At 33.6% G+C, this 25,238-nt stretch overlaps 3 protein-coding genes and 1 pseudogene across 4 annotated transcripts; 2 read left to right on the top strand and 2 right to left on the bottom strand.

Annotated features, from left to right (window-relative positions):
- Window positions 1-942: 942 nt before the first annotated feature.
- Window positions 943-9,424, top strand: LOC146932367 (linoleate 13S-lipoxygenase 3-1, chloroplastic-like). Its single transcript, XM_085704024.1, has 9 exons — window positions 943-1,340; window positions 2,991-3,262; window positions 5,873-6,122; window positions 6,540-6,824; window positions 6,909-6,994; window positions 7,300-7,407; window positions 7,692-7,993; window positions 8,098-8,364; window positions 8,455-9,424. Exons 1-9 carry the CDS (start codon window positions 962-964, stop codon window positions 9,209-9,211), a joined length of 2,706 nt encoding a protein of 901 aa, XP_085560150.1. The 5' UTR covers window positions 943-961; the 3' UTR covers window positions 9,212-9,424.
- Window positions 9,425-10,544: 1,120 nt separating this feature from the next.
- Window positions 10,545-16,560, top strand: LOC146932366 (linoleate 13S-lipoxygenase 3-1, chloroplastic-like). Its single transcript, XM_085704022.1, has 9 exons — window positions 10,545-10,958; window positions 13,055-13,329; window positions 13,448-13,694; window positions 13,828-14,109; window positions 14,254-14,339; window positions 14,436-14,543; window positions 14,786-15,087; window positions 15,230-15,496; window positions 15,587-16,560. Exons 1-9 carry the CDS (start codon window positions 10,595-10,597, stop codon window positions 16,341-16,343), a joined length of 2,688 nt encoding a protein of 895 aa, XP_085560148.1. The 5' UTR covers window positions 10,545-10,594; the 3' UTR covers window positions 16,344-16,560.
- A 191-nt stretch (window positions 16,561-16,751) lies between these two features.
- Window positions 16,752-18,878, bottom strand: EMB2001 (P-loop containing nucleoside triphosphate hydrolases superfamily protein). Its single transcript, XM_085704023.1, has 4 exons — window positions 18,425-18,878; window positions 18,274-18,343; window positions 17,401-17,563; window positions 16,752-17,309 (listed from the first exon to the last, which is right to left on the bottom strand). The coding sequence occupies exons 1-4, from the start codon at window positions 18,852-18,854 to the stop codon at window positions 17,100-17,102; spliced, it is 873 nt and encodes a 290-aa protein (XP_085560149.1). The 5' UTR covers window positions 18,855-18,878; the 3' UTR covers window positions 16,752-17,099.
- A 2,530-nt stretch (window positions 18,879-21,408) lies between these two features.
- Window positions 21,409-25,096, bottom strand: LOC146932364 (putative hexosyltransferase MUCI70; annotated as a pseudogene). The gene is made up of 6 exons (XR_015008016.1): window positions 24,825-25,096; window positions 24,277-24,666; window positions 23,815-23,918; window positions 22,366-22,553; window positions 22,084-22,283; window positions 21,409-21,769 (listed from the first exon to the last, which is right to left on the bottom strand). The product of XR_015008016.1 is annotated as a putative hexosyltransferase MUCI70 (transcript).
- Window positions 25,097-25,238: the final 142 nt, after the last annotated feature.

Raw genomic sequence — 25,238 nt, 5'->3', positions numbered from 1 at the left:
TTAAATTTTTGAAAAGACCAAAATATCCTTATTCTAAACTTTAATATACAATTTTATTATATTTGAATTAATTTCTTATAATAATTGATATAATTTTTTACATTAATTTAATTAAGAAATTAAGTAATTTTTTCACAAAGAAATTTAATTACTTACTTGCTTAATTAATTATTTATTTACAATTTTATAATTTAGTTGGTTAAACTATTTCATTAGTTAACTAAATAGTAGTTTAATTTTATTAATTATAAATTATTATAATAAAAGAGGGTTCAAAGAGGTAAAGGCATATGGTTGCATTTTAGTTTCTTTTCGTTACAACAAAAAACTTGAAAATAGTACAATAGTAGCAACAAAATAAAACAGGACAAGAATGTATATCAGCTATAACACCAGGGACAATTTTGGAAAAGAGAAAAAAGTTCACATCTCTACACTCCATTTCTTCGCACCTCATGAGAGAAATAAAACAGGCATGGGTCCCACAATATTTGGCCTCTTTCTTCAATCTCTCTTCTAAACCAAACAGGAGAAGTTGCTTCTCTCTATCCAACTTCTCTCTTTCTCTCTTTCTTATTTCTCCTCTACCAAACACAGTATAAGAGCACTTGTCAAAGTAATAATAAGATTATGAAACTTGCATTGGTCTCCATAACAAAAGGGTTGACGATTCAAAACAACTTTGCACCTACAACCAATTACAACATTTAGAACCGCCGCATCAATTAATGTTTTAATTTACGTGGCAAATTAGAATGTTTTGATTGATTGCATGTATAAAGTTGTTTTAAACGGTCAAACTACCACCATAAAACTCAATATTATATACAAATTGTATATATAGGATGCCAATTGTACCCTAATCACAATAGTACAATAGCATAGTACTATACAGTTAAACATTTTGTGGGGCTATATATTGGGACATCGAGGAGGTTTGGTAAGTAGGCAAATCAAAGAAATGGCTGGGACAAAAATTGTGATGGGCGTGAACTGCATGCCACATAACAAAATTCATGGGTTTCAAGGACGCACCCCTCTTAGTCTCAGCCATTCCATTAAGGAGCACAAATTAGTTTATTCTTGGAGTATTAATGGTAAGAGTAAGATGAAATTCAGAGTGAATCAGAAAGGGAAGCAAATTGCATCACAAACCATTATTGAGCATGAAGAAACCGTGGATCATGGGGACATCACCAACACCAAGCTAACTGCGCTGGTTGCCGTGAGAAATAATAATGATAAGGCATTTGTGAACAGTTTCCTAAGTACTTTCATGTCTCAAAACCATAGTAGTGGTTGTGTTGTTCTGCAGCTAGTTAGCACAAAACTTGATCCTAGTAAGACTCTCTCCTTTTCTTTTTTAAATTGTGAAAAGAGAACATTATATTTTTTCTTTTTGAGGAGAAAAGAGAACATTCTATTAAGAGTTAAATATCTTTCTAATCCCTACAAAATTACAAGCTTTTAAGTTTAGTCCTTAATTTTTTTTATTTATTTTTAGTCCTTATTTGCATTTTATATGGACTATTCACGAGGACTAAAAGTCTCCATATTTTGCAAAAGGTTTTCGAAATAGTGACTATTCTTACAAACTACAATATTATGGAGTACTAAACTTGAAAATTCATAATTTCGTAGGAACTAAAAACATATTTAACCCCTTTTTTTTTGGTACATAACCATTCTATTAATAACGGTTACAATAATTTAAGTACAAATAATGTGATGTGATTCAGCTTTGTTCTCCATATTTTCACACACTCACCAAGTTGATCCTCCCATTTCAAAATCACATAGTTTTGATCTTTTGATTAGATTTTTGTAGTTAAAAATGACGATGACACATATTTTAAATGATTTAACATACAACATGATGATGTTGAGTTATCAATATCTATAAAATTATAAGAAAATTCATTATAAGCTCCGACTTCATCATGTTTAAAATACAAAAATATGATGGAATGGCCAAAACTGAATGATTTTAAAATCGAAGGACGAGTGAAAATAAGGGTATCAAACTATGATTAAACTTAATTATTTTACAATTGTTTTGTATGAAAGTTGAACTTCATCATTTGATGTAACAAAATTAAGCACTTCTATTAGTGAGCTAGCATCTCATTGACAAAATGACAAACAAAACCTAAATTTTAGCAAAGGTTGGTAGAATGATCCTCTCCAACTAATACTTTCCTTTTCCACACAAAAAATGAATGTAGAACAAAAGAGAAGGGAAAAAAGGAAAATATTGAGAGAAAGAAATTTAGAGATATATAAAAAGCTTTCAATATGTTTTTAGTCCTACAAATATTTCATTTTTTATATTAATCCTTATAAAAATAATTTTTTATTTTTAGTTCTTGCATAATACCAAATTTTGCCTTTTTTTGTCGTTGGTATTTTGTTTTAATTCTTGCAAAATTTGTTAATATTGAAAAATTGTCTTGTTTCCATCTGCAATCATTCTTTCACTGTAAAACTGTTGGTTGACACACCTATATATGTATCAAATTACATACTCTTTATGGTAAATACGTATTTAAAAGTAGTTCTAGTTAATATAAGGCTAATGTTAACTTGTGCCCTCAAGACACATGTTAAGTTACTCATTATAGAAATACACATATCAAAAGACGTGCATTCAACTTCTTAAAAGTTATTATATTGTGTTTTCCAATGCAAAATTGCTCTATTTAGGTTGCTTAACATATGCCCTAAGGGCACAAGTTAACATGACCCTTAATATAATAATCTAAACAAATAATTTATTCTGTAAAACATTTATTTGAAAGTTGAAACAATGATGTATTTTCAAACATAAATCACATTAGAGAAAATTTATTTTTAGTCAAAAGTATATATACAAACATAAATTCAACACATATTTGAAATCATGGAGGATTTCCCGAAATCATTTAAGTTCATCATGAAAAGAAAACGTACACGTATATTTAACTTATTTTGCTGTATATGTTGAACAAAAGGGAGTATGGAACCAAAGTTAAGCTTGGAAACTGTGTTGGAATTTTCCAAAGATCACAAATTTGAAAACAAGGGAAGAACAAAGACCTACAAAGTGGAGTTTATTGTGGACCCAGATTTTGGTATTCCTGGAGCTGTCACAGTTGTTAACTATTATGACAATGAATTCTTCTTGGAAAGCATAAACATCAGACAAAGTAGTTGTTTCACATGCAAGTCTTGGGTCCAACCAAATAGGCTTAACCCAAACAAGAGAATCTTCTTCGCCAACAAGGTAAACTTATAGGGCTGAAATTCATGTTTAGACTCTCAAATCTTTTGATTAATTAAGTTGTAATTGGCCATCATAGAAAATGTTGTGTGAGAATTAGTATTTGTTTGGTATAAGTTTTTTTTACGGAGTAATCTTAAATGCTATTTAAAGTAATTTATCAAATAACGTTGCTGTAAGCTCATAAGAGAAAAAGGAAGTTTACTAAAACATATTTATTCTAACCAAGTTGCTTGGGCTCCGGTGGCAAGGAGCTCGGGCGTACCTGGGGAATACCGGGTTCGATTCTCAGGGAGAACAACGCTTGGCCAGTGCGTATACCTCCATGCATGAGCCGGATTACCTCTACGCATGAGCCGGATTAGTCGCCCACTATATTGGTGGGTCGGAAACCGGTGCGAAAGAAAAAAAAACATTTATTCTAAAATAGTTTTTTTTAGTGTATTTGATTCATTAACAAGTGTAATGAATTACACTTGTTATTTGTTAGCATCTATCTATCTATTTAATTATGGCTTAAATATGTTATTCGTCCCTGCAAATAGGGGTCGCTTAAAATTTCATCCCTGCAATCGCTAATCCTTTTTTTTTGCCCCTGCAAAGTTTAATCAGTTAAAAATTCGTCCCTTGACCAAGTTAATGACTGCCACGTCATCAAATTAACAAAATGGCATGGGAATTGACGAAAATACCCCTGGCTTATTTTTTTTTTGTTTTTTTTTTCTTCAAAAAAAAATTCAGTTTTTTCCCGAAAATTTTTCAGCTTTAATTTTAACAGTTTTTTTCCGAATTTTTTTTTGACTTTTAATTATTTTTTCAGATTTTTTTAATTTAAAAAAGAATTTTCAAAATTTTGAAATTTTTTTTTTGAAGGAAAAAAAATTAGCCCAGGGGTATTTTCGTCAATTCCCATGCCATTATGGTAATTTTGATGACGTGGCAGTCATTAACTGGGTCAAGGGACGAATTTTTAACTGATTAAACTTTGCAGGGGCAAAAAAAAGGGATTAGCGATTGCAGGGACGAAATTTTAAGCGACCCCTATTTGCAGGGACGAATAACATATTTAAGCCTTTAATTATCTATCTATTATATTTATTAATTTAGACCCCTAAATTGTGTTGACGATAAATCAAATCTCCATGCCACATCGTAAATATTTTGATGTGGCACCTTTAAGAGGACTCTCCTCCCATTCTCTTATATGAACACATTTTTGCATAGAATGTTATTAACTACTATTTATGTGCCATTTGAGTTGCAATGTAATATAACTTTACAAATTAAAGTATACTCAAAATTCATTGTTTCTCCATTATTATTGGTATTTCACCTTCATTTCTTTAGCAATGCAAAACACATTAATATAATTTGATGCATCTTATAGAAATATATTCTTGGCTCACTTAGATATAATCTCATGGTAAACTTACTATGTTTCCTCTTGCTTTTATAATCATCCTTTCTCTCTCAAGGTAATTTTCCGGCTACCCTTTCTTCCTTTTCCTCCTCTTCTATTATCTTTGATGTTGATCCAAAAATATTTTGACTACTTTATTACTTTATATTGCCACCAATGTTAAATTCATTTGCTAAAAAATTTGTCTCACTCCTCAAACTCTCTTTTGTATGTATACTTCTCCCTAGACACATGCGTTATACTTTTACACCTCTTAACAAAACACTAACACAACATTTTATTCTTCACATGCAACATTTTTAGCTACCTATGTCAATTCAAATTAGTTGTGATTTCATTGGTAAGTTGAAATAAGCTCCTTTGCAGTAGAACTTGATCTGTTACGTATTTTGTTATATGTATCACTAATGATCTTTGTCAATACATGCATTTTTTAAAATCGAACAATATATGTGCATGTTGACTCATCTTTTCATTTTTATCATGTTGACTCATCTTTGTAAATATGTGCATCTCTATTGCAAATTGCAGAGAAGGGGAAAGAGAAATTTGAGTAGGCTGTAGTAATGGATAAAATTATATCTTTGAAGTCACAAGTTCTTTGATCATATCATAACTTTTTCAAAAACATGATTATATCTTTGAAGAGTATGAGTAATCCATACTTTACAACATCACAAAAAATTTGTATGCGCAGTAAGTTAAGAATAAATTCTCAATATTTTTTCAATTAAAGTTAAAATTCAAGACATCCGTGCAGCTCGCGAGTCTAATTCTAGTTTTTTTTTTTAAGGGTTATGTTAACAAATGCTCATGAGACCCTTGTTATGACATAAAATATAGTAGCCTTGTATTTGAAGTTGTATGATCGATCACTCCTTAAAATTTTAAAAGGAATGTCATTTTTAACGTAACGTCTTTGTAACAAGTTCCCTAAGAACATTGTTTAAAGAATCTATTTTTTTTTTGTCTTGAAAATACAAGTCAAACACATTTAAAAATCATAACTATACAATTTCCAAGATTAAAGTGATTACTTTTGTATGCTTAAACAATGCACTAAGATCACTTGCATTTTCCTTTAACCTATCATATAAGCTTATATCTTTATGTAAACTCGAAAATTAGCCTTGCAAAACCTAATATTTACATGAATTGTTTTATATTAACTTTGGTCTACACCATGATGATAGGTATATCTACCTTGTGAGACACCAAATGGGATAAAAGACTTGAGAGAAAGGGAGCTAAAGCAACTGAGAGGTGATGATGGTAGTGAGAAAGGACGCATGAGATCATCATGGGACAGGATTTATGAGTACGATGTGTACAATGATTTGGGTGATCCAGACAAAGGAAATGATTATGCAAGGCCAGTCCTTGGTGGACAACACAACCCTCACCCCACACGATGTCGTACCGGCCGTCCTCCTACTAAGTCTGGTCAGTTTTCATTGCACCCTGCATAAATGCAGTCCAGTATACAAGCACTGCCAATTAAAGAACACAAAATGACATAACAATAATGCAGAAAATGATAGTTGCACGGTGCAGTAGTTGTTATATGTTTATCATGGATAAAACTTAAGTAAAGTGCTATAGCTACCACTCCTAATGTTATGAACTAAAAAACCATAGTATGAATCTCACTAACATAGTATGGATTAAACAGTGTCACAATATTCATAGCATTTTAAACAAAGATAACAATCTAAATATATTATTACTAAGCTTGTTCAAAAAACTATATATTATTTCTACGGATAATCAAGTTTAAGATACGTTTATCCGAGTAATAGTGAAGTGATAGCTAGGAACATGCACATGAACTACTACTAACAGTTTTCTTTACGTGGACAGATTCGAAGGCGGAGTCACGACCAAGTAAATCAGAGTTAATATACGTGCCAAGGGATGAAGAATATGAGGACGTTAAGCGACAAAATATTGATCAAGGAAAATTGATAGCACTGCTTCGTAATCTTGTTCCAGCTTTAATGGATAAAATCAAGGGCAGTGAAAATATTTCAAACATTGATAGCTTCATTCAAGAGCCTAAAGGGCACTCTGAACCCAAGTCTCTTCTCAATTTAAGAGTGGCCATGGAAGGAATTTTTAAATTTGAACCTCCAAAGATATTTTCAAGTAAGACATGAATTTTCTTGGATAACATCATGTGGTTTTGATTTAGACAAACAAACTATTGAAATGAAGTGGAATAATTTTCAGGTGGGGGATCACATCTCTTACTTGATGATGAATTTGGATGTCAAGTGCTAGCTGGGATAAACCCTTTAAGTATTGAAAGGCTAAAGGTAATCATAATAATGACAACATCATTTGATTAGCATTGAGTATTATAGTTGCCAACTTAGGTTGATGGAATGGTAAGGATTCAACTCAGAACCTACAAAGACTTGTGTTTGAATCCCGCTGTCGATGTGAGGATTTCGTTGGTGAATAATATTTAAGTACATTCGTAAGAGTTTTATAAGCCCTAGTGAGCCTTTGAAACCAAGCATAACTAAACTAAACTAAACTTTTCATCAGCTAAAAAAAAGTGAGAACTATAGTTAATGCAGAATTCTGTTCTTTCACTTTGACATTTTTTTCTCATTAGGTTTTCCCACCAGTGAGCAAACTGGATCCCTCTATATATGGTTCAGTAGAGTCAGCATTGAAAGAAGAACACATTATAGGCCACATTGAAGGGATGTCCATACCACAGGTACAACAATTAGTTATCTTTCATTAAGCTAACTTTCGACAAAAATGACAATGAAATGAGCTATAAACTGTAAAATTAAGACGAATTGTTTTCATAAAGCCATAAACTGTTTTCATAAGCAATCATTGATAGTTTATGAAAATAAGCTAAAATCAGCTTATAGAGATAGCATAAGTTGTTTTTATAAACTTTTTTAAATAGTCTCAAAAATATTATGCCAAGAGATTAGTCAATCCAAACATATAGAATATATCCATGAAATGTTATTTGCTTTCAACTTTTAGGCATTGGAAGAAAACAGGTTGTTTATATTGGACTATCATGATGTTTACTTGCCATTTCTTGATCGGATTAATGTTCTTGATGAGCGCAAAGCTTATGCAACAACCACAATTTTCTTCCTCACCAAAATCGGAACTCTGAAGCCCATTGCAATTCAGCTTGCTCTCCCAACAGGGGATCCAAATACAGCATGCAAGCAGGTTCTAACCCCTCCTCTAGATGAAACCTCTAAATGGCTCTGGCAACTAGGCAAAGCTCATGTTTGTGCTAATGATGCTGGTGTTCATACACTTGTGCACCACTGGTATGAATTATTATTTCCATGCAAATAGTATTTGAGAAAATAATTGCCCAAAACTTCTGTTTTAGAAAATTAGTACTGACATTTGGCTTATGATAATCGAACAGGTTAAGAATACACGCATGCATGGAACCATTAATAATTGCAGCTCATCGGCAATTAAGTGTGATGCATCCTGTATTCAAGCTTTTGCATCCCCATATGCGATACACAGTCAAGTCAAATGCAACAGCCCGTGAGGTACTCATCAATGCCGGAGGTACCACAGAGACCTACTACACTCCCGGGAGATACTGTATGGAAATTACTTGTGCTGCCTATAAAGATTGGTGGCGGTTCGACATGGAAGGTCTTCCTGCTGATCTTATAAGAAGGTAAAAAAAAAACTTGTTTCCTTTAACAAAATTTTCTGCACAAAGTGAAGTAGACAAGATCTAATTATTTCATTTTGATTTCTGATATAGAGGTTTGGCAGTGCCAGATTCAACACAAACACATGGTATTAGACTACTTATTGAAGATTATCCTTATGCAGCTGATGGACTCCTCATATGGTCTAGTATTGAGAAGTTGGTTAGGACCTATGTGAACCATTACTACAAAGATTTGAATGCCATTTCTTTTGACAACGAACTCCAATCCTGGTACAAAGAATTCATCAATATGGGGCACCCTGATCATAAAAATGCTACCTGGTGGCCAAAACTTAACACGCCCGAGGATCTCATCTCCTTGCTTACCACCATTATCTGGATTGTATCAGCGCAACATGCTGTCTTGAACTTCAGTCAATACCCCTATGGTGGATATGTTCCAATCCGGCCACAATTATTGAGAAAACTAATTCCCAATGACGAGGATCAAGAGTTCACGGACTTTGTCAAGGATCCACAGAGATACTTTCTATCATCACTGCCAAGCTTATTTCAGGCAACAAAGTTCATGGCTGTGATTAACATAGGTTCTGCACATTCGCCTGATGAGGAATATATAGGACATAGAAATGACAAGACTTCTTGGTTGGAAGAATCTGAGATCATTGATGCATTCAATCAATTTTCAAATGACATGAAAGTTATTGAGAAGGAGATTGACAGAAGAAATGCCGATCCAAAACTTAGAAACCGATGTGGCCATGGAGTTTCACCATATGAATTGCTTATACCAAGCTCAGGATGTGGCGCCACTGGACGAGGAGTGCCAAATAGTGCAACAGCCTAACAGTTTGTTATGTGGAGTTGTGGAAAGACCAGCCACGGAATATCGTGCCTTTGTTTAATTTCCATCATTTTTTTTATGTCACAGAAACTTTACTACTTACTAGTAGGTCAAGACATGTATGCCGTGTAGAAATTATTTGATGATGAAGTTTGCATACTTAAATTCAGTCAGAAATCGGCACAATGACTAAGAATAAAATTTGAAATTGCTCAAGACCTGAAATCAGTTTAACAAAAAACTGCAAAATACAATTAACAGTTTTTTGTTTTCTTTACTTTATTGTTTTCATGTTATCATAATGAGCAGAATTGAGTGCATATACAAAGAATTAAATCCAATTATACATACTTCTTTTTATAAGGAGTTCAGCATCATTGTGGTAATTGGCATTCAGCTACAAAAGTCCCACCTGCATGACGTTTTATTACTAAATTTATTACAACATCAAACTTATTAAGATACAGTATCACATAAGTATATAACATCCCAGATCATCTAAATTGAAGTAAAAAAATTTCTTGATCTTGGGTGATACTTTTAAATAAAAATTAACACCCAAAATATTTAACAAACCAAATAATCGTTCACCTTATTATCCCGCAAAATTTCGGTGTTTCAGTGAAAATGCTATTATTGCATCATGAAGATGATAATGAATAGATTAGTTAGAACTAGATTACTTAGACAACAAGCTACCTTGCTAAGTTGTTAGTTATAGGGGTCTTATGTGGTTACTTACACAATAAGCTAGCATAGAACTGCATTTGTGTATAAATAGAGATTGTACAATCATTATCGATCAACGAATTCACTATTTTCATCCACTTCATAAGATGGTATCTGTTTCCTTTCTTTTCTCTCTTCGAGAGAGTTTGTTACAATCCTAGCCGTTTTTTCCGTTGCATTCTCACTCTTGTTCTTCATCTTCCATTGATGTTGAAGCTTGTTCATCACGCTTTTTCGATTACAACATGTTTCTCTCGTTAATATCTTCTCCTGTTTGCGATTTTCTTTGTGAATCCTGTCATTCTTCACTTTTCAGAATGATCATTATTCTTGTGATCTTCGTTTTCTGATTTCTACGCGGATTCATCACACCTTCATCCAGTTTGATCCATGAAAAAATAGTGGGAAAATATTACAAGTTGACTTTTTCTTTAGACAGATAGATTGCACGCCAACTAATTATACAATACGCCGCACATGTTACATGCTATTATTATTATTATTATTTATTTATTTATTTTTTAATAGAAATGTTACATGCTGGTTGTCACATAAAAAAATAAACTGAAACTATATGTTAATCACATTGACTTTGTGAGGTTGATTATATATTTATTGGGACATTGATGAGGTTTGGTACGTAGGGAAATCAAAGAAATGGCTGGGACGAAAATTGTGATGGCCATGAATTGGATGCCTCAAAACAAAATTCATGGGTTTCAAGGAAGAACCCGTCTTAGTCTTAGCAATTTTTGGAATATGAATTCGAATGGTAGGAGTAAGACGAAATTCAGAGTGAATGATCAGAAGGTGAAGCAAATTGCACCACAAAGCATTATTGAGTATGAAGAAAGCATGGATAATGAGGACATCACAAGCACTAAGCTTACGGCGCTGGTTGCTGTTAGAAAGAATAACAACAAGGGATATGTGAATGAGATTGTCCAAAATATTTTCATGCCACAAAGCCATAACAAAGGTTGTGTTGTTCTGCAGCTGGTTAGCACAAAACTTGATCCTAGTAAGACTTTCTCTCATTCTTTTTTCTTTTGCTTGTGTAATTTGGATACGTGATTTTTGACATTGTTGAGTGTATACATCGGTCATGAGGAGAGAGCATGGTTTCAAGAAAATATCTAAAACCATATTAATATTGTCAACATCTCTATATCATTTGTCAACACTTCAAATTGAGAGTAACCGTGAATAAATATTGATTCAGTTGCTAAGCTAATGGACTCGTACCCCACAGAGATGTAAGTTTAACTATACTGTTGGCGTGAAAATTTCTTACCACATAGATTAAGAAATACGATAAATTAGTCAAAAAGACATGATTTTTACTAAACTAACTCTATCAATTATTGACATGTATCTATTCATCATAAATGTAAAGTACTTGAAAAATATTGTATTGAGAGTAGTATACTAGTAATAATAGAGGGTATATTTAAAAATAAAAATTGATTCTACATTAAAAAAATGAAAATAACATTCATTTTAAAACAAATTTTTTTTTTCTTTCTAAATTGGAGGAAGTAGTAACTTTCATGTCACTTTTTTCAACTACAAGAACTACAGTTAAAACTCTATAAATTAATAACGTCGGGACTGGAGAAATTTATTAATTTAGAGAGTTATTAATTTATCGCTAAATTAATAATTATTAATTTAAAGAGTTTTTAAGTAATTATACTGTACATACCAAACAAAAAGGCAATTAATTTAGAGAGTTATTAATTTATCGCTAAATTAATAATTATTAATTTAAAGAGTTTTTAAGTAATTATACTGTACATACCAAACAAAAAGGCAAATTAGTCTATGCCTCTTAGAATTACGTTGCAGCGAATCTTGGGACTCAACGTAAATTAGTAACTACTTTGTTCATATGCATTGGAAATCAATAATGACTTTTGAAGTACAGTAAATGTATACAAGAGGAACAAATGTGTTCAATGTATTCTTAATATATTTTTTTCAGTTTCTATGAATTATTAATTTATGATTTTTTTGGGACCGAAAATTATAAAGGGATCTCCCGAAAAATTATTATCTTATTATTTTATCGAGTTTTTCAATTTTTTACATTGGCCCAAGTCGGGACCGGACAAATTTATTATTTTAGAGAGTTTATTAATTTACCGAGTATTAAATTAAAGAGTTTCTACAGTATTGTGTCAATGTAATTATGAATAATTTTATATGTAAATAATAAAACGTGCAAGCCTTTACAACTAAAGTGTTGAATATATGAGTAACCAAAAAAAAAAAGTGTTGAATATATGATTATTTTATCACACATACATAGAGATGTATTTTTGAAAGTGTTTAAAATAATAAAAATTATTCAATAATTTTGAAATGGGGTAATAGTCACTTTATGTAATGATTAGTCATTTTAGTCTTTCATTGTATCAAAATTTCAAAATAGTCTCTGATTGTGCATTCTGTTAGTCAAAATAGGTCTTGACACTAATATGACAATAAGTAAGTATATTGAAGGATTAATCTGACAATATTAATGAAATATTTAACATTAAGGACTATTTTGACTAATAAAATGCACAATCAGAGACTACTTTGAAGTTGTGATACATTGAATGACTATTTTGACTACTCATTACAATTTCAGGGACCAAAGTGACTATTACCCCATTTTGAAATATAAAAATATTCAGAGAACAGTTATAATTTTTAGACGTTCCAATGTTTTCAACTTTTAAGATATATAATGGTATAGTTTATTTATTTGTTTATGATTTATGACTTGATATATTTTTTTATTAAAAGTACTTTATGAAATTTTGGACAATCGTCTCCGATTGTTGTTGTATTTTAATTTAACTATCTCAATAATATATATTTAACTATTTTAATTAAATAAGTTAATTTATAAAACATTAGATTTATTATTTGTCTTGGTTTGACACCTTCAATCTTAGCTTTATAACAACTATAGGTCAGCAAGCTTTTTCAATATTATAATTTGTCAGAGACAATACTTAAAAATAAATAATAATGCTAACAACATTCATTTTAAGACAATAATGCTAATTATTTTTATAAATGGAGAGGATGCTAAACTTCTTTTGTTGTGTATATGTTAAATAAAAGCAAGTATGGAGCCGATGTTGAGCAAAGAAAGTGTGTTGGAGTTGTCCAAAGATCACAAATCAGAAGATAAGGGAAGAATGATCAACACCTACAAAGTGGAGTTCATAGTGGACCCAAATTTTGGTGTCCCAGGAGCTATTACCATGGCTAACTGCTACGACAATGAGTTCTTCTTAGAAAGCATAAACATCGTACAAAATATTAGTTTCACATGCAAGTCTTGGGTTCAACCAAATAGACTTTATCCAGACAAGAGAGTTTTCTTCGTCAACAAGGTACCGTCCTTAAATACAATACACTTGTGGAAAATGTTGTGTGAGAATGCTTATAGCTACATATTGCTTTACACTAATTATTTTTGGTGTACACCATGCATATATTACATTTAACTAGGTCTATCTACCTTGTGGAACACCAAATGGGCTGAAAGAACTGAGAGGAAGGGAGCTAAAGCAATTGAGGGGTGATAGTAGTGCAAGAGGACGCATGAGATCCTTATGCGATAGGATTTATGAGTACGATGTGTACAATGATTTGGGTGATCCAGACAAAGGAAATGAATATGCAAGGCCAACTCTTGGTGGCCAGCATAACCCTTATCCCAGACGTTGTCGTACTGGGCATGCTCCTTCTAAGTCTGGTCAGTTTCATTAGTTTGTAAACAATCTTATAGAACTGACAACAAGCTATAATATCATCTTTTTTAAAATACTTGAAATTTACAATGGAGATTTATAATTAAGGACTAAGATATACTCTCATATTATGAACAGATGCGAAAGCGGAGTCACAACCAAGTGACTCAGATCTAATATATGTACCAAGGGATGAAGAATATGAGGACATAAAGCAACAAAATATTAATAAAGGAAAATTGATAGGACTGCTTCGTAACATTGTACCTGCTTTTAGAGATAAAATCATGGGCAGTGAAGATATTTCAAACATTGATCGCTTCATTCAAGAGCCTAGAGAGCACTCTGAAACCAAGTCCCTGCTCAATTTAAGAGTGATACAAGAACTTTTTAAATTTGAGCCTCCAAAGATATTTTCAAGTAAGTGAAAATGTAAAGAGTGTCTCTGTGTAAACCAAATTAATTTTCTCCATGTCAAAGAGTGTTTGTGTGTGTGTGTGTGTGTGTAAGTGTGATTTTAATTTAGACAAACAAATTATTCAAATGAAGGGGAATAATTTTCAGGTGTTAAATCACATTTCTTACTTGATGATGAGTTTGGACGTCAAGTGTTAGCTGGGATAAACCCTTTAAGCATTGAAAGGTTAAAGGTAGTCATAATGAGAGGATCATTTTCCTGTTAACATTGAGTATTGTAGTTCATGAACCATTCTGTTCTTTCACTGTCATTTTTTTACCCTCAATAGGTTTTCCCACCTGTGAGCAAACTGGATTCCTCTATTTATGGTTCAGTAGAGTCGGCAATGAGAGAAGAACACATTATTGACCACATCGAAGGGATGTCTATCCAACAGGTACAAACATTGGTCATCTTATCCAGATTGACCAAAGTCAATCAATGTCAACCGTTAGACGGAGATCGGTCACTTTGTGTTTTAACTTCTAAAATTTGGTTTACATTACATTTTAAAATCATAATCGTCCGATCTTCAATGCAAGGATGAGATTACAACTGCATAGAATCCATTTTCCTTTACTTAGACTAAGTTCCATGGAAATGACAATCCATAAAATGTTCTTTGCTTTCAAAATTCAGGCATTGGAAGAGAATAAATTGTTCGTACTGGACTGCCATGATATGTACTTGCCATTCCTGGATCGGATTAATGCTCTTGATGAGCGCAAAGCTTATGCAACAACCACAATTTTCTTCCTCACCAAAGTGGGAACTCTAAAGCCTATTGCTATTCAGCTTGCTCTCCCAACAGGTAATCCAAATACTGTATGCAAGCAGGTTCTCAATCCTCCTGTAGATGTAACTTCCAAATGGCGCTGGCAGCTTGGCAAAGCCCACGTTTGTGCTAATGATGCTGGTGTTCATACCCTAGTGCACCACTGGTATGAATTTTCATTTCCATGCAAATAGTTGCCCAAAATTTCAGTTTTAGAAAATAAGTGAAGTTCTTACTCAATCCATCACAATAAAAATTGGCTTCAAAAAGAAATAAGTCATGACATCTGACCTGTGATAATCGAACAGGTTAAGAATACACGCATGCATAGAACCATTAATAATTGCTGCTCATAGGCAATTAAGTGTGATGCATCCTATATTCAAGATTCTGGATCCCCATATGCGATATACACTCAAGTCAAATGCAATAACCCGCGAGGTACTCATCAATGCCGGAGGTACCACAGAGACCTACTACACTCCCGGGAGATACTGTATGGAAATTACTTGTGCTGCCTATAAAGATTGGTGGCGGTTCGACATGGAAGGTCTTCCTGCTGATCTTATAAGAAGGTAAAAAAAAAACTTGTTTCCTTTAACAAAATTTTCTGCACAAAGTGAAGTTGATAAGATCTAATTATTTCATTTTGATTTCTGATATAGAGGTTTGGCAGTGCCAGATTCAACACAAACACATGGTATTAGACTACTTATTGAAGATTATCCTTATGCAGCTGATGGACTCCTCATATGGTCTAGTATTGAGAAGTTGGTTAGGACCTATGTGAACCATTACTACAAAGATTTGAATGCCATTTCTTCTGACAACGAACTCCAATCCTGGTACAAAGAATTCATCAACATGGGGCACCCTGATCAAAAAAATGCTACCTGGTGGCCCAAACTTAACACCCCTGAGGATCTCATCTCCTTGCTTACAACCATTATCTGGATTGTATCAGCACAACATGCTGTCTTGAACTTTAGTCAATACCCATATGACGGGTATGTTCCATTCCGACCACAATTAATGAGAAGGCTAATTCCCAGTGAGGAGGATTTTGACTATGAGGATTTTGTCAAGGATCCAGAAAGATACTTTCTATCATCACTGCCAAGTTTATTTCAGGCAACAAGGTACATGGCTGTGATCAACGTAGGTTCTGCACATTCGTCTGATGAGGAATATATAGGAGATAGAAATGACAAGTCTGCTTGGTTGGGTGAATCTGAGATCATTAATGCATTCAACCAATTTTCAATGGACATGAAGAATATTGAGAAGGAGATTGCTAGAAGAAATACTGATCCAAAACTTAGGAATCGATGTGGCGATGGAGTTTCACCATATGAACTACTGATAGCAAGCTCAGGATGTGGGGCCACTGGACGAGGTGTGCCAAATAGTACAACAGCCTAATAGTTCGATATGTGGAGTTGTGGACAAACTAGCCACTGAATCTGTATTCTGTTACTCTTCATATTAGGTAGATTAATTGGATACAAAATTCATCCCTATGAACACTGAAAATATAATAACATAAAAATAAAAGGTCACTGTAGGGATGAAGTCATTTGTACCTAAATAAAATAGCACTTTGGTTTTATTTAGTACTACCCATTAAAAGTTGTGAATACATGTCTGAGCCTTAATACCCAACTTATATACAATAATGATGGTAAGCAAGGAGATGAGATCCTCGTGGGCTGCATCAATAATGGCAGTAACCTATTAAATACAGCAAAACATCAATAATGTTTAAGTATGCAAAATTTTCCTTTTCATCCAGCCAACAAAAGCCAAGGAACTGGTATGCAGAAACATGTATTCCGGAATCAAAAAGATAAATATATATAATAACTTTCACTGTTCAAAGTATACAGTATTTCCTATGCTGTATTACTCCCATACAAGTATAACATGACAGCACATAAAATTCCAGTATACATAAACAACTCAAACTCGACCCATGTGTAAGATTAAGATACGGTATATAACAAACATGTTGTGGTTTGAGGGGAACAATGATCCAGCTGATATACAAGTCAAGTCATAGCCTTTCCACTCGACTCTTCTATGTGACACTGGTTGTATCTTTTGTAATTTCACCTTGGGTCCTGCGTGGAATGCCCTTCAAATAGATAGTCACATTTTGCTTAATTTTAAGCTGTTCTCCTATTGATCCCAGTAGTTCCTTAGCTGAGATACATGCAAGAGAAGATCATCTCTGCCTAATCCAGTAACACTGCTGGTCATAATCCACGGGGGATGTTGTTTGTAGTTTTGTTTAATTATCTCTTGAAAATCCCTTATGTTTTCCTCAGGTATTTTCCCCTTCGCCACCTTCATTTTATCGCATTTTGTGAAAACAAAGGTAACCGGTATCTGCAATCCACAAAAATCTAACAGAATTCAGACTTAATTCAGTACCCTAACAACATTACATTCTAAACTGAAACACAAAAAAACATCTTACGTTATTGCGCCCAAGCCAATTTGCACAATCAAAGTCAATCCTTTGAGGTGGAACACTTGCATCAATGAGAAGCAAGACAGCCACCAGAGTATCTCTATTTAAAAAGTAACCTTTCGTAAACGAGGACCAATCCACTTTAGCAGCTTCAGATGCTTTAGCAAAGCTGCATAACGCATGAGAAACAGTTTTACATATGACAAGTGATTAACAGTAACACCTCTAATCACTGACATTTAATACGCTAACCAAATGAAAAACAACCAAATGAAACACAGGAAATAACATCATTAAACAAAACACTTGAGAGTGATGAGACCTACCAAGGTAAGCACACAACATTGTAACCAAGCTTGTGAAATTATTGATGTCTTATTTAAACTTATCTACAAGCACAAATACTTGAGAGACTGTTTAGTTGAGCTTAAAAAATGTTCATAAGCTGTTTTAAGCTTACTTCCATAAGCTCTCCAGAACAACTTTTGAAAACAACCTATAGTTTATATCAACAGTTTGATTTTTTTTTATCATTTGTAAGAGAAATAACTTATACAGAAGCACTTAAATAAGCGGTTTATTTAGGGCCTGTTTGATTTGGCTTATTTTTTAGCTTATGAAAAATAGCTTATGCAAATAAATAAGCTTTTATGTTAATTAATAGGCCTCACCAACGAAAATTCTATCTTCATAAGCTGTTTTTTCATAAACTGTCTTGACAAGCTTAAGTATAATACATAAAAGCTTAGTTATTTGTATAAGCTGTTTTGCATAAGCTCAAAAATAAGTCAATCCAAAACGGGCCCTTCAACATGGCTCAATTCAATTAGTTGACATTTTATAATATTGGGATGTTTGTAGTAAGTGTGAGTGACTCACCCATAACCAGGCAAATCCACAAGGTACCATTTTTTGTTAACCAAGAAGTGATTAATAAGCTGTGTCTTCCCTGCAACAAGTTACACACAAAATAAAAATCAAAATCAAAATCTCAAACGAACTAATAAATTTAAAAAAATTAAAAACTTACCCGGTTTCTTAGAAGTGAGAGCAAGCTCTTTCTTACGAACAAGTGAATTAATAAGAGAAGATTTGCCAACATTAGAACGACCAAGAATAGCGAATTCAGGTCGATGATCTTTAGGGCAATCCTTAGCCTTAGGACTACTCTTAACAAATTCAACATCCTTGATTCTGGAATCACCGGCGTAGGGTCCGATGACGATATTGGAGAAGGGGAGAATCATGGAGTCGTTGATTTCGGTGGGTTCAACTCCGGGAGGGATGAATAGGAAGGGTTTTTCGGAGGGGGGTGGGGTTAGGGTTTTGGAAGAGTAGCGGAGAGAAAGGGTGGTGGTTCGTTTTGGAATGGAGAGAGAGAAGGTGTGGGTGAAAGAAGGAGAAGGGGTTTGGAAGAGGAATGTGAGTGTTATTGATGCTCTTCTTAGCGCCATTGTCATGGTGGATTAGGAGCAGAGAGTTCTACTAGCAATGGTAGAGTAATAGGGTTTTAGCAACGAAGGGTTATCCGGGGGAAGCACTTAGGTAACATAATGTCACCGTCACATTAAATCTGGGCCACACAACACAACACCTTTGTGTGACCCAGATTTAATGTCACGGTGACATTATGTCACCCAAGTATTTTCCGTTATCCGGTGGTAGTGGACCAGTGGCGGTCAAACAAAAAATGAGTTGTGAATGAAATACTTTTTTATGATAAAATATACTTTAAGGTCAGGTCATGAATAACCATCCAACTCATTGAGGATTTCCAATGGAATTTAGTATAACCACCTTCCAGTTGTAGAAGATCATTTCATAGTAGTCCAATGAAATTTATGTATAACTTTTCAATTGTAGAACATCATAGTAGAATTCAAATCACAGGTAGTTAGTGTGAGCGGAATGTCTAACCATTTGTGTCAATGACATTTGGTGAATGCAATAGCTTTTAATATATATGAAAGTAACCAAAGTCATTTCTTAATTTCTCAATCACAGAATTTCATACTAGAACTCAAGTCACATTTGGTGTGAATGGAAAGTCTAACCATTTATGTCAACCAGATTTGATGAATGCAGCAGTTTCTTTTAAGGGTGAATGCAAAATTTTAATATATTTAAAAATAACCAAAATCATTTCTTAATTTGTCAATCAGTGTCATATTCTAAAACTTAGGTGAAATATTTACATCCTTTGAAAAATTATTCAAACACATAATATGTTAATAGTTAATATTTGATGTGCATGCATGACAAAGTTGTCAATACTTGGTGCTTGTGGAGGAAGTTATTGTTTGAGGCCGTCATGTTGTTACTAGTTTCCATTCCAATGCTTGGGAATGAATCTAGCTGGTGGCCTTTCACTGATCTCGGCGAGTTGGAGTAGTAGACACACATGTGATAGTCAATCTTGTAAATCATAAACAAAGCTAAAACATAATTACTAATCAAATCAAGATGAAAGATTGAACCCAAGCTAATTAAGGTGAAAGAGTGCTGCACAAGGAAAAATAGATAACTCGGTTGCTTCATTAATAAGAAAACGAAGATCCTGAATACATCTTTTGTGGAGTGTAATTCAGAGGAAGTGCATTTTCTCTATCACTATCATAATTGAAAAGAAGAATGGGTTTAGGACGTGAGGAATTTAGTGGCATTACTGAAAACTAGACCCTGACCCGTGCGATGCACGGGTATTTCTTGTTTGTTTCAATTTTTTTTGACAATATAAACATCAAATTAGATAAATGTATTTTGTATTAGATTTCAATAAATACTACAATTATATTATTGAATAATTCAAATTAAAATCATTTTCAATATCACAAATCAAGTTTCTTTCAGTCTAAAAAGAGTAGATAAGTAACTATTAAACATTCGAAAATACTTCTTTGTAAACTACATAGAAACATTCATCATTAACCATGGCAGCAGTCCTAGTACGACACCATTCCAGTGTCTCCATATAGTAGGATGATTTGGATTTGAAAGTGTCAATAGTAACCATTACAATTTAAAGCATGAGTGTTTTATTACTTAAAGCCTTAAGTGTCTTATTATTTAAAGCATTGACAACCAAGGAAATTGACACAATCACAATCAATATAATCAATACAATCATAATAGGATTTCAAGCATCAACTTTCATCAAAACTGACACAATCATAATCCACAAAATCAAAATGAATAAAATAGGATTTATATCAAAATTATTTTAGTGATCATACCATTAATAAGTTAGTATGGACGAAATCTGCATTACAGTCACAATTTTTAGGAGAAATCGAAGGAAAAAAGGGAAGAAATGGATGGAAACCGTTGCCTTCTGGGTTGAGATAAAAGGAATAACGGTTCAGAACCGTTCAATGTTCAATTCTGTAAAGAAAGAAAAAGGGATTAATTAGTTTTTTTAATGAGGGTGTTTGGTATTGGATATGAGGTAGTGGAATCAAAATTATATCACAAAAACAATTATTGGTTTAGTGGTTGGAGTGCTTACATGGAACCATAAATGGAACCATAATGTTGTAGGTTTGAATCCTTGCAAAGAGTTTTTTCATAAAGATTTTTTAAACCAAACCCTCAAAAAAGGCGGGATTAGGGTTAATCAGCACTGTTTAACATTTATATATATTAAGATTTTACCCTATATACAACAAAAACAATTAACAAAAATGAACAATTGCACAAAATAAAGAAAAGAATGAGAGCGCCCATGTGGGTTCGAATCCTTGCAAAGAGTTTTTTCATAAAGATTTTTTAAACCAAACCCTCAAAAAAGGCGGGATTAGGTTAAACAGTGGCGGGATTAGGGTTAATCAGCACTGTTTAACATTTATATATATATATATATATATATATATATATATATATATATATATATATATATTAAGAATTAAGATTAAGATTTTACCCTATATACAGCAAAAACAATTAACAAAAATGAACAATTGCACAAAATAAAGAAAAGAATGAGAGCGCCCATGTGGAAATGATACAACACTTTTCTTGCACATTTTCCCTCCACCTCTGCAATGAATGACTTCTGCAGTGGAACTTATACTCCAGCCGACCTTAAATACATGTACTATGTACTTTTTTGCTTATATTTAAGATTGGTGGGAGTATATCTTAAAAAAACTTCTTAACTTGCTTCGTTCTCAGTACTTCCAGCAACAACTTTGCGGTGGCGCTTGGCACCAGATCTTTTATCTTTTCCACGCCTTCCAGGGCCTCTTCCAACCGGTGAAGCTACAACCTTTTCGGGAGACGTTTCAAGCATAGGCAATGGAGGTGGGGGAGATGACAGAGGAATTTGAGCAGTGGTCACTGGTGGAGCTAGACGCAGCAGTAAATCCCTGTGGTATTTCTGTGAACACCCCCCAAAAAAAGAAGCTACAATAAGCAAAGGAGAGAGGAAAGTGACCATGAAAGTAAATGAGCAATGAACAAGGTTTAGATAAATAATCTACCCTCAAGAGAAACAATAATAACCATTGACACAAGAGGTTTCAAGAAAATTCTGAACCACATTGGTCACAGTGCAACTTTCATAACACGTAATTGAAGTTGTGAACTAAAACAAATACAATTCTATGATCATAATGCTGGAAAATGTCAAAAAAGTGATTATACTGCCAAAAGTTATTATAGCCAGATATACAAACAAGATAAAACAGTTACCTGAATTACAAAGTTTCGCCTTTCACAATCCAAGAACATATTGAAATGAAAATCTACCCGTGACAAAATTTTGTCCCTGACAGTTGAAAAACTAAGCCGGTCCCTTGAAGTAAATCGGTCAACTTCATTGAACCAAAGACAAGTAAAGAGATTGCTAATAGGAACATGCTCTCTTACTATTACACATCCTTCAGGAACATCTGGAACACCACCATTAAGTTTGAGAAAAATACATTACACAGGTGCATCTATTCCCAAATATATAGAGGAAGTTTCACCTACCGCTTATAAGAGGAAGTTTGGCCTCTGTATATGGTGTCAACCCCTCCTTCTTGTAAAACTCGATCTGGGAGTCAATAGAGGCATTCTCGTACTTTCCAGCAGCTTTATTGGCTTCTGCCTCGACAAATACATCAAAGCGTCTATAATGCTTTGATATAGCAAAAGTTGCATTCTTCCTCCACAGAAACCTACATAAGTGTGAACATAAGCAGTTTAGGCACCAAAAAGATATGCATTGTGGTAACTGAAAGCAAAATAAAGCTTGTTCAAAGTCAGAAAACACATTAGGCGTGAAATATCATCCCAAATGAATTGCATTTCGGGACCGACTCCGGATCAACATATAAAAAAATTTAGGTGCCCACTTTGGAAGGAGGAATAAGACATCTCAACTGCTGATGAGAAAATATGGTAGAAATTTCAACGCATATGTGTTTTGTTATACTTGTATATATAATATCAACCATTAGTTTATCATCAATGGTAAAGATGTCTTACTTTTCCCTCTAAAGCAAGGGCTCACTTTAGAAGAGTCAATTCGTAAGGTAAAAAGCTCTTTGGAAATATCATTCAGTTGTCTTCTTTAAAACTTGTAAATACATCGAGTACTGTATTCATAGACAATGTGGAGAGACATTGTGTACTTGGGCTTCAAAACTTCATTATGTTTGGCTATGAAAAACACAAGGATATTTATGGATCGCCAAGCACGCGACATGGGGACGAGAGTGAAAGCTGCTCCTTATGTCTTGGCAGACTAATTACATAGATTGTCAAAAGCAGTATAGCATAAACATATACAATATACAATTTAGAACAAACATGACAATGTGTGAACAACTTCTCTTGTAAAACCAAGAGATGCACATTGGTAATATCAACCTCTTATATCATCTAAAGCCATGTCATATGTAGATTGAAAACAAGATATTGCAAGTGTTAATTCTAAACATGCAGGATTATCAGTAAGGGCGGAGCCATTCACTAGGGGTGGAAGGGGAGCAGTGTGCTTCACTACATACAACACAATCAGGTTGTATTTTGTCCCAAAAATAATTAGATCAGGGGTTCACATTTAGCATGTAGTGCTACAAGTTTATAACGATAAAACTGTTTGTTGTTTATACAACACGTAGAACTACAGGTTTATACCGATAAAACAATATAGCTAACAATAAAGCAGATGTTTAATATGGGAATCAAAAAAATAATCTGACAGTATGCAGGGGCCCAGTAGAGCAACAAGTAGTTCCCATTGTGATTAACGTATCTATCATAAACAGAAGTAGATAGAAAGGTGAATCACATGCCAAAATAAGTATCAAATGGTAAAGGGTCTGAAATGAAAATCTTAACATCACTCTCACAAGTAGAGTAAATAGGCTAATGGAATAGGTATACTGTTGAACAAATAAGCATATAGCTTCGAAGAGATTCTCTCATACGTACCTTTCAAGAATTTGATATGGATCAGCAACAAGCTCAAGCTTTCCATCAGCCCATATAGAGTAGCGAGCATTTGGAACCAATCTATGCAACAGAAGCTTTGGAATATATGAAAAAAGTGGTAAAAGGTAATAAATAATAGTACTACTATATGAATTAGAAAATATGGTGAAATTTAAGTTTTTCACACTGATGGGGGAAGCGAAGTGTTTCTAAGAATTTCCCCTTCTTCATTCTGTGCCTTGAGGAACAATCAGTAAAACGAGACAAATTAACTCCTTCAGGATAGAGTATAGAAAGAAAAAAAAACGGCCAACAATATGATTATTCAATTTTATCCTAGCAACAATCAGATCATATAGAAAAACATAACTACGGAAAAAAACTTCAGTAACAAAAATGGCTAACAACTCAGAATAATTTTATGTCAATCCTGATGGTGCTTGCCAAATATGTAATTCCAACCTTTCATGTCCGTCTTGCATCTGTGTAAGGAAGATTGCGAGCAACAATAACTCTCCACAAACCAATCTTCTTGCTGATTCCCAGCCTGCCAGAACCCCTCAGGTATTTTTCTGTTTCTTCATCTACAAACATAAGGAAGCATACAGTCTTCCCTGAATAATCACTTATATTTTTGGGCTCATTTATCTCGTCAAAATTTCCTGAATGGTATATATAATTATAACGATCAGTAACTAGCGTAAAAACAAGTAAATAAAGGCAGAAATCACATAATACAAGCCAAATACAGCTGATGCAACAACCACTCCATTACACTGATCCATTTCAAGAAGGTCGTCTTCATCAATGTCAAATCCTGTGTTGCGGCCAGGTTTAGTTCCTCTTACAAATCTGATTGATGCGCACACACATAATTGACGATGGGGGAATGATTCATATCAGTAAAAATGTACGCATCAGTGCTTCATTATACACACGGTTGTCACCAAGGACTTCCCTAGGTAAGTATAGATATAAGGGAGGAATTCCTAAAAAAAAGCAAAACATACCCACAGTGCACACTCATTGACTCTTGTACATCAAACGACTCGTTTCTCTGCTTCAAAGTAGGATATCCACCAAACTCCGAACCACCAAATTCTGCACCTCTACTTAAATTTTCTTCATAGACATATGCTAAATTCTGAAGAACCGGAGAAGGGAAGGGCAATGTTGGCATCCGTGCAATGGCTTCTTCCACCGGAAGGTAACATACTGGGCATGCTACAAGATATGTAAACAAGACCAAATATTCAGAAAACTGAAGAAATGTCATACACATTAACTTAATGTCATTAAGTAGTCCAACATTATCCCTGATCCTCAATATCAACAGAAACCACAAAATTTGAAGAAATTATTGGAATACCATACAAATTAAGTAGTCTAACTTCGCCAAGAAACCTTAGATTAAAAAGATAGTA

The sequence above is a fragment of the Medicago sativa genome, chromosome 4, assembly GCF_051527215.1.
Source record: "Medicago sativa cultivar Bolivia chromosome 4, Bolivia_mono, whole genome shotgun sequence".
Classification (NCBI taxonomy): Eukaryota; Viridiplantae; Streptophyta; class Magnoliopsida; order Fabales; family Fabaceae; genus Medicago; species Medicago sativa.
This window is presented reverse-complemented; position numbering and strand designations above follow the sequence as displayed.